At 42.3% G+C, this 15,166-nt stretch overlaps 1 protein-coding gene across 40 annotated transcripts in view; it reads right to left on the reverse strand.

Annotated features, from left to right (window-relative positions):
- The window catches only part of DOCK9 (dedicator of cytokinesis 9), a 299,896-nt gene that overhangs the window by 57,735 nt on the left and 226,995 nt on the right, over positions 1-15,166 (reverse strand). For all 40 annotated transcript variants that reach the window (XM_009192144.4, XM_003914024.5, XM_003914026.5 and 37 more), the window contains 5 exons: positions 12,593-12,710; positions 7,956-8,089; positions 5,469-5,583; positions 1,853-1,919; positions 393-440 (listed from right to left, as the gene is read on the reverse strand). In XM_009192144.4, coding sequence (XP_009190408.3) covers positions 393-440; positions 1,853-1,919; positions 5,469-5,583; positions 7,956-8,089; positions 12,593-12,710 — 482 coding nt within the window. The remainder of the gene's footprint in view (positions 1-392; positions 441-1,852; positions 1,920-5,468; positions 5,584-7,955; positions 8,090-12,592; positions 12,711-15,166) is intronic.

Raw genomic sequence — 15,166 nt, forward strand, 5'->3', positions numbered from 1 at the left:
AGGAACAGTCAAAATGACCTTGGAAAGTCAAACAGAGGAAAAGAAATCACTGAGGAAGGAACACAGGAAGAAGAACTGGGGAGAAGAGGAGGGGAAGGAGACAGAACAGAGAAGGAAGGGGAGTTTGGACGACAGGATGGAAGGGTCGCCACAGCCCGCTAAAGGAACACTTTCCAAGAGGTAACACGTAAGATGAAATGAGACTTCGCCTGTAAGAATGCAGACGAAAGACACTGCTGGGCTCTGCAGTGGCAATCCAAGGGCCTGCCATCGGTCCCCATGGCCGCTTCCATGAATCCCAACTGCCAGCCGCCACTGATGACCATTTCCACACAATCAGAGCCAGGCAACACAGAAAACAACACGTTTCGGATGAAAACGCCCCACAGTACCTGGCTATGTATCGCTTCCCCATGTACTGGAACTGGTGCAGGCAGACTCTGCAGGCAAGATGAAAAATTATTAGGGAAACGTGAAGATAAAATTATTTTCAGGACGTTATTTATCCATTAACAATAACAAATTCAATAAGCATTATGTCTAGCACCAGCATATATCACATCCTCATTCATTCAGAATAGTTTTTGGGAGTCCTCTGGAAAGTCCCTTCAAGCCCAGAGAAATGTATTAACCTGTGAGGGAGGCCCCATCTTGTGTAGCTATCAGTGCCGTGGTGGCTGGCTAAAGCAACACAGTGCAGAAGCCCAGGACCGACAGGATCATCCATCGACTCAGGGGTGATAATTCACTCCACAGCAGCGTGCCTGGGAAATCACGTTGAAGACCACGCACCCTGTTCCAAGTTACTTATTCATCCTCATTTACATCTATATAAGCAGCTCTCTCTTTGGCTCGAATATATGGATTATATACACCAAGTGTGTAGTTTTTAAAAATATATATCTAACAACATTGTTTTGTTATGTTTTTTTAAATCATGTATTTAATGAGGTAGTTAAAACAATGTCCAGTGAGCTCCTCTGGTGTTGAACCTCATTTCACCACATAACTCCTGCCTTTTACTCAGCAGAGGTCAGGAGACGATGAGCCAAGTGTCCACTGAGGGCCAGGCCCACAGTCTCTCATCTGTAGTTCCAAAATGCATGAAACTCTGAAAACCACTTTCCTCCTGAGTTCGTGCAAATACATTTGGCACCAAAATGTGACCCAAAATAATAGACATAAAGCTACTTATAGTTATGATTTATCCAATTATTATGAACAATAATAGTACTGCAGAAATTTTTTATTTTTACTATGCAGAGATGCTGTTGAGATGTTATGGGATGTAGTCTATATGTGAATTTTTCAGAAACCCAAAAAGTTCTGAATTTGGAAATTTATCTGGCCCCAGCAGTTTTGGACAAGGGATTGTAGATTCACGTTGCTAAAAGTGAAGAGCTTAAAGGAAATCAGAATCTTATATTGATGAGCCAAAATGAGATAAAGATGCTACATAATATTTCACTTTTACTTCTTATATTTTAAAATTATAGCAACTTTTCTGACTCAGTTTCCGCATCAGCTTAAGTTAGGCTCAACTTAGAAAAGCAGTATCTACCCAATTCAGCTAATAAATTTCGTGTTATTTTATTAAGATGACTTATACACATAAGCAGTTACCTCTCATGTAAAACAAGCACATATCTGTAACACGTTAAGGGTGACCACTGATCACTGGGTCACAAGCCCTGAAAATATGTTTTAGGGCCAAGTCCATGAGAAAGGGCTTAAGAAGTAAGTGAGGATGTGACATACACGACTCCCCTGGTTCAACCACATAGTATTCGTCAAGCCTCTTAATGATCCAGGAAAAAATCAAGAGGCAATGATCAAAGAGAAAGCTACTTACTCAGATATTGTAAAAAAATCCATAAGTTCAGATGTTGAAGCCTTATTCCAATATGTAAACAAAGCATCTAGAAAATAAACATTTACTTAGAATCACAATATATATCATATACATTATGGAGAATCACCTGTCATGAAAATGGGAAGGAACCTTGGAGTGTAGGCCTCTAAACCCTTTCCCTGCCCTCTTTTATAGCTGACCACTCTACACTGGATATCACACACCTGAGGCCTATTCACCTTCAACATGCTGTATTTGAACATTTGAACTGTAATTCCATCATGTCATCTCGTGCTACATTCTAGCATAATGCTCACTTAACTTATATGTAACATGCTCTTAAATAGACTAGAAAATTCTAAGAATACAAGTGTACATCAACCTAAAGCTGGGCTCTCTTGTCTCCTACTAGAGGATCTCTCCTCAACAGGGAATTTGTTGAAAATCTTTGCATATTACACACATAAGTTTGCTCTTTGAGTTTTAACTGAACAATATAGCTTGGATCTATCTTAAGTTTTTCTAAGTTGCATAATATTCCTCTATGTGGATAGACCATAATTGACTTAACTAGTCTCCTACTGATAGACAGTTACTGTTTCTGCCCCCTAACTTTTTGCTATTACAATTATGGTTCAACAAATATCCTTTTATGTGGGTCTTTGCATGCATGTCTAACTATACCTACAGGATAAGTTCTCTGAAGAAAAATAGCTGTACCGAGTGGCATGTGCATTTAAACCTCTGTGTGAACCCTTAACAGTTTAGTATTACTGTTGTTTGAGTTCTATCATCTAATAGCTAACCTTTTTTGCATTCTTATATTTCACACTGAGGTTGAGAAATAGGTAAAGAATTTTCTCTTAGGGAAAAAGCCAGAGTCTTTGTGGCCTGAGATGAGCAGAGAGGGTGGCTGTGGGGATGCTGATGGCTCATGAAGATGCGTGGCCACAGGCTTTCACTCCACACTTGTCAAGAACAATGATAGGCAGGAATGACATGGGATATAGACTGAGAATCTGTTGTGTGCCAGACACTGTACTGGGTTCTCTCACAATTTCACATAGATTGTGCCATCTAATCCTCACCATAATCTGGGGCAGAAGAAAGTTCTCATTTAGATGAGCTAACAGAGGCTCAGAGAAGTAAAGTAATTCTCCCATTTACCAGTCTGAAGAATCATGGCTGAGTGGGAATTTAAATCGTGTGCATCTGATTCTAAAGGTCGCTTGGCCTATTAGACCAGTAATAAGAGTGGGTCATGGCCGTCCATCTTTAGGGGTTTTGAGTTGAGATTCCAGAGGAACAGACTCTGGCTACTTGAGGCTGGCTATCAGGGTAGGGTGAGCCCCCAGGGAGCTCAGTGCATGCTGGAGAGCCTGGTGGGATCACCCTGCAGACCCCTGCGGCCACCCTCAGCACACACCAGACAAAGTGGCCAGCAGCATGGGCAATGACGCTGCCATTCCTTGCTCTGGGCTCCAGGTATGGTTGGGGAGAGTGGGAAGACAGAGATAAGCTCTGTGAAGAGGAAAATGGTACAAGAAGGACAGTGAGGAAGGGCCCAGCATGTAAAAGGTGCTCATTAAATGTGGAATAAATGAGAGAGTAGCTACACAGTTACACAACTGATTTTGATTGTCGGTGTGTTAACTATCTCTGGAGGCAATTTCTCCCCCTAACTCATATGATACACAAAAGCCAATTGTAGGTAGATTTTTAGAGTTCATTGTGAAAATTTAAATAACACTGCTTTCAAAGAAAATATCAGAATACCTTCATGACCCTGGAGGTCAGAGAAGATGTCTTAAATGGGATGCACACACACACAAATTCTAATTATAAAGGGAAAACAATCGATAACTTGAAGAAAATTGAGAGAAAAATATACTCTGAAGAGGTGGTTGCATTTTTAAAATATGTGTATGAGGTTAAAGAATAACTTTTACGGCCAGGCGCGGTGGCTCAAGCCTGTAATCCCAGCACTTTGGGAGGCCGAGATGGGCGGATCACGAGGTCAGGAGATCGAGACCATCCTGGCTAACATGGTGAAACCCCGTCTCTACTAAAAAATACAAAAAACTAGCCAGGCGAGGTGGCGGGCGCTGGTAGTCCCAGCTACTCAGGAGGCTGAGGCAGGAGAATGGCGTAAACCCGGGAGGCGGAGCTTGCAGTGAGCTGTGATCCCGCCACTGCACTCCAGCCTGGGCGACAGAGCGAGACTCGAGACTCCGTCTCAAAAAAAAAAAAAGAATAACTTTTACTTGAATTCAAATGTTCTTGTATATTTGTCTTTAAAAAGCAATTATGTTCCTATTACAGGTCATATTCAATATTTGAAAGTTAAAATAATTTAAAGAAAACTTTAAACAAAGGAAAAACAGAATTATAATGCTTGCTAAACCTCATTATTACCATGAAGCAAAGTTTAGAACTTTTGACTTAAATGGGAAGACTTTCAACTTTGTAAACCCAAATATCAGACTAAGTGCCCTGTGCTAGCGTATTTGGTCATCGTTCAGGGAAAGTCTCGCTCATCTGTTCTTTTTTTAAAAAATAGCATTTTAAAGTAATGAATCAAGAGAAGAACGAATTACCCAGTCTTTCTTTTAAGGACAAGCAGGTTTTTCCTACCATCTGAGCTAAAAAGTCAGATTGTACCTTGGCTGGGATTGGGGAAAAAAAAAGTCAGGCTGTTAATGCTGCTGAAATGGAAGCTTCATATAAAAGAAATACTATTTTCAAGCAGAGATTCCTTCCACTGGCTAGTTAGTACACACCTCCTGCCCCCAGATAAAAGCAGCACAAGAAGCCTTCAGGTTCTCAAAAAATGGCACTTTGTTTTCAGGAGAGTTCATCCGAATTCAATCACCTTAATGAAGTTCACAGCACACCTTTTAATTCGTTGTAGGAAAAATAAGATTTTTGCCCAGGATGAGAACTGTGACATTGTTTACCGGGATTGTTTTTATTACACAGCCAGATACACAGACGAGCTAACAGAGTTGAAACTGTCCTGTCATACACATTCGCGAGCCTTATGTGGTCCAGATAGAGCATTCAGAGTTCTGCTCATTCTTAGTTTAAAATGTAGTTGTCCAACCTCAAACAGAAACATAATCTACAATGATACCACCATTTCCATTAGAAAACTAAACTAACGTCTCTCCCACTTTCAGCCAGGAATATACACACTCTGAATGGAAGGAATGCTTAGGTCCGCCCACAACATATATTCTAATTCCAGAGACTAACACAGTTATTCAAGCTGACAGTAAGTTTCTTTGGACGAATAAAATTTTTTTTTAAAGTCAGAAGCTATTTTATGTATGTGCTTTTATCTCCTTCAGTCAACATGGTAGGTCCCAGTTTAATATACATCTAAGAAATAGGCCCATTCACATTTTAGAACTCATTTTCTAGAATAAAATTATTAAGGAAATGATTTTCCCACAATAAGGTTCTTATTTCTATTACATTTAGTCAATGAATATGCATTTTTAACAAGGAAGAAAATCCTTTGAAATCTTTGTATCCTTTCAACTTATTACAAGTTAAAAACAAACAAACCAAGTACTGAAACAGGCAAAACAGAAATCTCCATTTTTTAACCTACCATCAGACATGCTCTTTAAGATGTAGAGGAAACACATCAGCAGGCTCTTAATCTCAGACTGGTCAAGTTTATCACAGCGAACCACCGAATTTCCCAATGTGCCACCTTGTTGGTGCTAAAAAGAAAATACAGGTGATTTTTCTATTTAATTACGGGAGGAAAATGTGTTTCCCTTTTCTCCTGTGGAAGAGAAAGATTCTTAGAATCAAGTCAGATCATATACATTGGAAGGTGCAAGTAACTTGCTGACAATTAAACCACAGGCACCCTTTCACCCAAATATAACACACTCAGATGCTGCCCACGGAAGCCCTAGCTTGTCTCCTCAGCACGCCCTCCTAAGGGACAAGCAGAAGGCACAGACCTTTCACACTGGATAAACACAGCTTTAGCTATGCCGAGTACAACCTTCTGAGATGCCAAGTATATTGAAACCTCATGCAAGAAAGTATGTGTGCTAGGATCAAGAACAGAAATTACGACTTGGAAGACACTGCACAACCAACCACCTCCTGACGACAACGGCAGTGGCTGAAACAGCAAGTGCCTGTGGTGCTGCTGTGAGCAAAGCACCCCAAAGCTTGCAGCCCGGGCGCCATCATCCAGGGTGCATCATGGGGCGTGCTGTGGGCACTGCTCAGGGAACACAATAGGCAGGTGCCTGCCTGGGACAAACAGCGACATGTCAGCACAGCATCACCAAAGGTCCTAAACTGATGAGGTCACTCCATCATCAGCTTAGCTCAACACTGCAAACGTCAGAAACCTTGGGGGAAACGAGAGGGCAATTTTGCCACTAGGCAGCAGGTTCTCACGGAAAAAAAGCAGCATAAGAATCTCACCATGTGATTGCAAACACAGGAGATTTAAAAACTCTCCCAGTTGAATTTCCAATTGAAATTTAAAAAATTTTTTTTGCCAAATATCAAAGCAAAAACAATAGTGGAAAAAAAGATGTTTTATTCAAGGTGCTGGTGGCCAACTGAAAATAAAATTATGTGTGTGAATATATATATACACACACACACATATATTAAATAGGCTTAATTAATAAAATATGTGAATATTTTTATTTACAGAAAAATACAGGGGCAATTAGTGGCAAAACTGGTATGGATGTACCCTCTGGCCTGCCCCCTTGATCAGAGTCACTGGAGAACTCAGTACTTCCGGCGGTGGGAGAGAGGGTGTTGCGTGCATTGTCTCCTCTGGCAAAGGTGGAATCGTTAGAAGGGAAAAATCCACAGTGACCCGGTTTTTCCTGGCTGACTGGCAGCTCTCCTCCTCCTCTCCAGCACTGCGTATGACACAAGCAGAGTGCCTTCGGAGCAGCTTCTCCTTCTACACACGAAGGCATGTTGGGGTCAAGGGAAAAGTTCAATATGTCATGACACACCCAAACTGAGCTGCTCGCACTTCAATAGAGCTGCATTTAACAATAATCATGTCAATGCCGGCCATGGGATGCGTGACAAGATTATAAACCTGATGCTGAGGAAGGATGTTTCTGGGTGTTTTTGGAGAACTAGGGATAAATCCCTAAATGGCTCAGCTGTTTACTGGGATGGGTGCTTGTCTGTAACTTGAAGTAACTTAGAAAATCTGTGCCCAAAGTGATACCAATCTTACCATGGCTCCAGGTTTAAACCCACACTTTTATCCTTTCCTACAAAGTTCCAAATGGTCTGAGCATTTAGTAGTTTGAAGAAAAAAGGCTAAGTATGAGGAGGAAGTGCTGTGTTGTGGGTGGGTGCTGTGTGAATAAAGTGATTTCTTATCCCTGAATTACCTATATGATCAATTATTCTCTGGAGCTGGCTTCAGACCTAACACCCTTGTGGGTGGAGAGCTGTGTTGGTGACAGTGTCTCCGTTATAAAGACTACAGGGAATTGGTGGGGTGCAGTGGCTCACACCTGTAATCCCAGCACTTTGGGAGGCCGAGGAGGGCGGATCACGAGGTCAGGAGTTTGAGACCAGCCTGGCCAATATGGTGAAACCCCATCTCTACTAAAAATACAAAAATTAGCCAGGTGTGGTGGCGTGCGCCTGTGGTCCCAGCTGCTGGGGAGGCTGAGGCAGAGGAGTCGCCTGAACCCAGGAGGCAGAGGTTGCGGTGAGTTGAGATCGTGCCACTGTACTCCAGCCAGGGCGACAGAGCGAGACTCGTCTCAAAAAAAAAAAAAAAGACTACAGGGAATTGAGCTGGGCAGCATTTTGAGTCCCTCCATGTCCAACCCACCAGAGCCATTCACTCAAGATGCTCCACTGCAAACCCTGCCCAGGATCTGAGGTTGTGGAAACAGGAATCAGAGCATTTCAAGGAATGGGACCCGACCTTAAAGCTCTCATCACCTACTCCAGGTCAGCTGGTGGTTTAGGATAAAACAAAAGGTCACACTTAAAAGGCACTAGAACATGAAGTACGTTTACTTTGGGCTAAATCCATTGATTACAAGAACCCTTGTGTTGGGTGAAAAGCAATTACCTTATCCAGGGAATTGCTCTTCTCACTATTCCTTTCTGGAAGGCTGTTACCCGAATCTGTGCTTATGAGAGATCCTCTCGAATCAGCATTTCTCACACTGTTGATGTTTGGAGTTGACGTCGTATATGGAGAAGCTAAATGGAAATCAAGCCAAGAATAAAGTTTTATTAAGACAGAACAAAAGAAAGATGAGTACTGAACTTTAAGGGATATTGCTTTTATTGCACTTATATTTTCTGTTAGGAAGTTGGCTCACGAGTTGCATTCCATTACTTCACCTTTAAAGAACCAGATCATATACAATGAGATAAAAAGAAACTAGTCTGAAACATTCAGATGTAAACATCAATTCACTTATTAGAAACCACCTATGATCACTAACAGTGCACACCTGTTTCAGAATGGGATCGAATGAAGACTTTAAAAAATTAAAAGGTAAATCCACCTACAACTATCAAGTCACGAAATTAAACCATACAACAAACTCATAGCATTCAAACTGATAATAAACGCTGAGGAGCCTACCAAACTCTGAGGGGTGTCATGGGGTGTTTTAAATTTTCAAGAACACAGTGATCCGTGACCTTGGTCAGAAGCTGCCGTTTCAGCAGCAGGTTGTGCTATGCTCCTTTTGAAGACATATTTGTGAAGCTGGGTATTTGGAGGGCTTCACAAATAAAAGGCAAGTAATCAGTGAGGGACAGGAAATGTGAATGGTGCTGGCTAATATGACCCAAAGGTTGAGAAGCTGTCAGTGTCCAACAGGCACACACCACCCATTTGTAGTTAGTTGTGATTATTAAAAATAAAATTAAACTTTTTTCTTTAAATGTATGCAAATTATTTCTTTTAAGTGCCTACTAAATTGTTAAAATGTAAGTACTTATTAAGTTATTTGGTTCTACGTACCTAATAAACAGAACTGTTGGGTGTGTCTTTTGGCCTAGGGATGCCATGAAGAAAAGTGACACTAAGGGTGCTGTGAATGGGGAATATTTGGGAATCTGCTATAAACAACTCTGAACAGAAAGGAAATCTAATGTAGAAATAAAATTTGTGATGTCCATGAAAAAAACAGCATTTGAAGGCAGAAATCACTCCCCATCTTGGTACTATGGAATTGTTAAGGTAATAGATTGACTTCCTGCTTAGATAAGATTTATTAAATAAATCACACAATTTAAAATGACTCTTTGGTCTGGTACATTCCGTGCTGAACCAAAAGGCGTGCCTGCAGCGGAAAGGCCTGGCTGGTTCGGCAGATGGCATCAGGAGATTTGGACTCTGTGTCTGGCAGCTGTGAGCACACATTCTCCCAGACCCAAGCTGAAGATGCCGTTACTTGGCACTTCACAACAGGCTCGTCGTTTTCAGACCTCAGGAGGCAAGTGAGCTGCCATGGACTGGGATATTTCTAAGTCAAAAAATAAATTAACAACAAAATAAATATAGTCAGCCCCTAGGTTACACCAAAAGTATGTTTGAAAGTGACTCGGTTGTTGCCCTTCTAAATGTGATGGCTAATGGCATAAATTCATCATCTCTCAGGCAATGTCAAGATGGTCTTTAACTCTTTTGTTTGTTTGTTTGTTTGTTTGTTTTTTTGAGACAGAGTCTCACTCTTTTGGCCAGGCTAGAGTGCAATGGTACGATCCTGGCTCACTGCAACCTCAGCCTCCCAGATTTAAGCAATTTTCCTGCTTCAGCCTCCCAAGTAGCTGGGATTACAGGCGACCACCACCAAGCCTGGCTAATTTTTTCATATTTCTAGTAGAGACGAGGTTTCACCATGTTGGTCAGGCTGGTGTCGAACTCCTGACCTCAGGTGATCTGCTCGCCTCAGCCTCCAAAAGTGCTGCAATTACAGGTGTGAGCCACCACTCCCGGCTGATCTTTAACTCTTTAAACTTAGAAGGAATACCTGTGACATCAAGGTCATAAATCCTTCCCTCTGTTGAACACTCAGATTTATTCATTGCTATTCCTGAAACTGATTCAGTGTTAAATACCAAGAAAAGAAGAACCAGGGGAATTTGAAAATAGAAGCGGAGGCTTGAACATGTAGAACATTAAGCCTTATTGTCAGCCAGTGGCTGCATCTCCCCAGGAGAGAAACCATGTGAATGATCGTCGCAAGGGACAGGTAAAAACCCTGTGAAAAACCTATGGCCTTTTTCTGTACTCAGATAAGAAACGCATGCTATCACCAAATTATAATTTTTCTCATATAATCATATTTCATATTTAATGTAGAACAGCATTTGAAGAACACAGAACTCAAGATAAAGGTCCTCAGTAAAGTAAAATTAGATCCTAAGTTCTCAGAGTTTCCAGCTTGGTTCCAGAACTAGAGTCCTAATTTAAGGCAAACAGATGGAAATGCAATATATCAAAATCAATATGCTTAGTTTGTTCCTATTTTATATGTCTTTGTGTATGTGTTTGTATTTAATACCCTGGCCCAGAGCATAGCTTTTAAAGTCCTTAAATGACACTTGAGTAAAATGAAAAGAAGATAAATTCATCCCTCCTCCCGTGGTACCACCGAGTAGGTGGAAAAAGAAACCCTGAGCCTCAGAACGCTTGCCTTTTAAAATGAATGTAATCTCAGAGTAGTTTTTATCCAGGCAGTGAATCACTTTTAAAACTCTCAGGCACCATGCTCCAAAGACATTAAAAAAACTGTGATGGCACATTCTCAGTATGTGTAGAAACAGGATTCTTCTAACAGAGATGTAAGGAGAGTTTGCTCTTGAAGGAGAAGCACCAGGACTAAAATTAGCTAGAAACTCCCTGATGAACAGAGTTGCTAAAGCTGCCAGAAAAAAACTAGTAAACCCAGTTCAAAGATGAGGCTTCCCTGGAAGGTATTCCTAAAAGAGAACAGGGATTTAAGTCTTCAAGAAAGGAGGCAATACAGATAGCCTGAGGATAATAAGCCTGTCGTGGTGAATTCCTATGAAACGTGGATTTGGATTTTAAAATTTAAGAGTGAAAAAGGATGAAGTCAGTCTCAAGTGCTTTCCATAGCTGCACCATCAACCTGGAGCAATTGGAGGCCATGATGCTAAAGATCCCCAGTGGCCTATTTCCAAGTTCTAAAGAAGTCCCCAATCCTAACAAGGTGAATTCTGAATTGGAGAAGAGTCAAAAAAGTCAAACAGAAGCATTCAAACTTTGTGGAAATGATCAAGGTTACAGTCAAGTGATGTTTCCACTCATCTGGTTCCTCTCTGTCAAGCACCATACGCATCATACTAGCTCTTAATCCCTCTAACGACCGTTTTGAAGACGGTGTACGGAGGTCAAAAAAGATAGACAACATCCTGCCATGGCAACGAGTAAATGGTCGATTCCAGATCCAAGGCTGCATCTGTCTGGCTTTAAAGCTAGTGCTGTGAACCACTGCAGATCACACCCTCTGAGGAAGGTCCCCTCCTGCTTCTGGAGCAGCGGCTGGGAATGGGGCAGAGCAGGGCAGAGACAGAGCGAAGGCCCAGAAGAAAGGCAAAGGGAAACTCGTGACAGCAGCCGACATTTGCTGAGCGTTTACCGTGTGCCAGGCTCTGCTCCAAGCATTTTGCATGAATTAACTCTTTTAATCTTTACAGTGTCAACTAAGGAGAGCATAACTGTGAAAAAGACACATAAGTATCAACCAGATTAAGGACTGGTATTATTATTGTAGGATAACTTTGGGCATTGGTGTGGGTTTTCTCATGTTAAATCCTACTCAGTTTCATCCCCTGCCTGAAATAGCATATTAACACCACCACCACCGGCAAAGGTAAAGACATAATCTCAGAGTGGGCAAGTCCTGTGAGTTAATCGGATGAAGGCTGCCATTTATTTTATCCCATGAATTAGTCCCATTATTGGGTAGTCTAGCCACTAGCCATAGTAGGCTGCTTTCTTTATTCACAATGTGATAGAGAGAGGGAAAAATAAAGACTGAAGAAGTCTGTGAGCACCTGTGACAATTCTTGGAAGATATGTATATATATATATGTAAACTGCTATCTCTGAGAAAAAGCTAGCACAGAAGTTCAATTAGTCAGAATATTAATAAGTACATTATGTCCGGTATTTTCTTATGGAGAAACTACGAGAATTTTGATTTGTGTCATGTGTTTTTCTCTCAGAGGGGACTGCTCTTCTGTTATTTCACACAGAAAAAGTCTTGTGGGACAGATTTTTGAAAACTGATTTTAGGATTGAATTCTAGCCATAAACTGCTATGTTCTTTAGGAATTACTATGTCATATTTCATCAAAATCACTAACACTACAAATCAGTGTTCCCCTCCCCCCACCACCTGCAAAAATATTCCTTAACAGTATACACAATCCAACTAAGATTTAAAATGAAAACTCAACAAATGTTGAACAAAAAGCAAACAGTGCAAGCCTGTGATTAACTGTATGATCCTGAGGAGTCACAGGCATCCGGGACCTTTATTTCAGGGCATGGCTGAAGGGTTTCAGTTGTTGACTATCACAAACAGGGAAAGAATACTCAGGGCAGAAACTCAGACTTCAAGGTCCTACCACACAAGTGTGACACGTTCACCAACCATCGGCTCCGAGACACTTTCAGAGAGATGGCGGAGAGAAGCCCACAGGAGCAGGGAGCATTACCAATGCCGGAGATGGCGCCCAGCAGGTCCTTGTGCAGGCTGTTGTCCAGGGTGCTTCCCTTCTGTGGTGTCACCAGCGGATTCACAGCTGGCAGAGCCAGGGATTCGTCCTTCACAGTCTGTCAAGGGGAGGAAAGCAGAAACAATCAAAGATGTCTGGAGAGGATTCCTCCCCTGTTCTTGGAAGTGCCAGGGCAAGTGCAGGACCAAGACAGCCTGATGCATTCAACGTGCCTGCCTGCATGGGAGAAGCAGCCTTGCGGTGTGGGCGAGGGAGGAGGGTGGGATGGGTCAGAGTGGGAGCAGGGGGCGTGGGATACGGATGCTGGGTCGGGGTGGGGGAGAGAAATCACGTTCCATAAAGTCTTGTTTCTCTCTCCCCAGCATTTCTAACACCTTTCCCTTTCCAGAGCTCTGATGCCCAACATTTCCTTATTCTTTTTTTTTTTTTCCTTCAGAGAAAACCTCCCCTGCTCTTTCTAACGGGAATGCTGGTTCTTATCTGTAATGCGGGGAATTACGACAGCAGCAATGACAGTCTCTAGATGTTCATAGGATCATGTGAACTTCAGTGGAGAAATCATACTAATTTTGAAGTTAGGTCAAAAAACGGGATTTTACTTTGGTGAAAGTGTTCATTTTTGTTAGGACTGAAACAGTTCAGAGAGGTCACATTATACTCTGAATTACTCTGGTTTGAAAAACAGACAGGGTTAGAGAACACATGTGTGAAATGCAATGTTGTACAGGGTGAGATAAGCGAGGTGCGCTTAGGATAGAGAGAGTTTATGTCCTTTAGAGCAGCCACACACGCACAAAACCTATACATATGGTTCATCTCAGTGTAATGTTATTTAGGAACGTAATTGGAGGTGAAGAGGTAGTGTAAAAATGGGACACTGCATCACTGTTGGGGTGGGAGGGAGGGACAGAAACATATATGAGACTCTGCAAGTGTACACCCATAATGACAAGGTGGGAAGATGAACCACCAAGCCAGTTCATGAGACCAGAGTACCAGGGAAAGGGGAAATGCTAAAATAACATGTGCTGAAATTCATAGCAGATAAGCCCTCTGAGGCCAAGACAGAATTAGAAAGAGAAGGAGTGCCGGTTTTACATTGTAAAACTCTTATAAACTTTATTAATTAAAAATTATTATAGGTTAACATTTAAAAAGTCTTTTGCAACTGAAATGTGACAAGAAATTTGATAGTGATAATGCTTTGAAAAAGCTGAATTGCAAGATGAGTCCAAGAATCCTTTTTGAAAAACAATCATATCAAAGGTACCAAAGACTGAGTAAAAAAAAGTAAAATCACCGGGCGCGGTGGCTCAAGCCTGTAATCCCAGCACTTTGGGAGGCCGAGGCGGGTGGATCACGAGGTCAGGAGATCGAGACCATCCTGGCTAACATGGTGAAACCCCGTCTCTACTAAAAATACAAAAAACTAGCCGGGCGAGGTGGCGGGCGCCTGTAGTCCCAGCTACTCGGAGGCTGAGGCAGGAGAATGGCGTGAACCTGGGAGGCGGAGCTTGCAGTGAGCCGAGATCGCCACTGCACTCCAGCCTGGGTGACACAGCGCGAGACTCCGTCTCAAAAAAAAAAAAAAAAAAAAAAAAGTAAAATCATCTGTAATCAAAAACTTTTGAGATAATTTCTGGGGTCATATCTCTGTTGACTCAATTTCATCAGGAGAACATGGTTTTTATACTTATTTTTTAACAAGAATTGAAGGTTTAGTGATTGACCCCATGTTAGCCAGAAATGCAAGAGTCGCACTGGCAAAATAAAGGGGGGTGTGTACTGGGTTGAGTAGTGTCCCCCAACAAATTCATGTCTACCTGGACTTCAGAATGTACCCTTATTTGGAAATAGGATCTTTCCATTATATATCTAAGATGTAAGTTAAGATGAGGTCATACTGGGTGGATCCTAAACCCAATCACTAGTGTCCTTATAAGAAGAGGAGACGGTGCCAGATGTGGTGGCTCACGCCTGTAATCTCGGCACTTTGGGAGGCCAAGGCGGGCAGATTGAGAGGTCAGGAGTTCAAGACCAGTCTGGCCAACATGGTGAAACCCTGTCTCTACTAAAAATACAAAAAAATTAGCTGGATGTGGTGGTAGGTGCCTGTAGTCCCAGCTACTTGGGAAACTCAGGCAGGAGAATTGCTTAAACTCAGGAGGTGGAGGTTGCAGTGAGCCGAGATTGTGCCACAGCACTCCAGTCTGGGCAACAGAGCAAGACTATCTTGGAAAAGAAAGAAGAGGAGAGGGACACAGAGGCACAGATAAACACCATGGAGAAGGGACACCAAGTGAGGGTAGAGGCAGAGACTGGTGTGATGCCACCACAAGCCAGAGAGCACCCAGGGTTGCCTGCAGCATCAGCAGCTGTGAGAGGAGCACGGCCCAGACTCCTCCCCAGGAGCCTCCAGTAGGAACTGACCCCACTGACACCTTGATTTTGGACTTCTGGCCTCCTGAATGGGAGAGGATAAACTGCTGCTGCTCTAGGCCACCCAGCTTATGGCGCTTTGTCCTGGGACGCAGTACAGGCTGAGTTGACGTG

The sequence above is a fragment of the Papio anubis genome, chromosome 15 (assembly GCF_008728515.1).
Source record: "Papio anubis isolate 15944 chromosome 15, Panubis1.0, whole genome shotgun sequence".
Taxonomy (NCBI): Eukaryota; Metazoa; Chordata; class Mammalia; order Primates; family Cercopithecidae; genus Papio; species Papio anubis.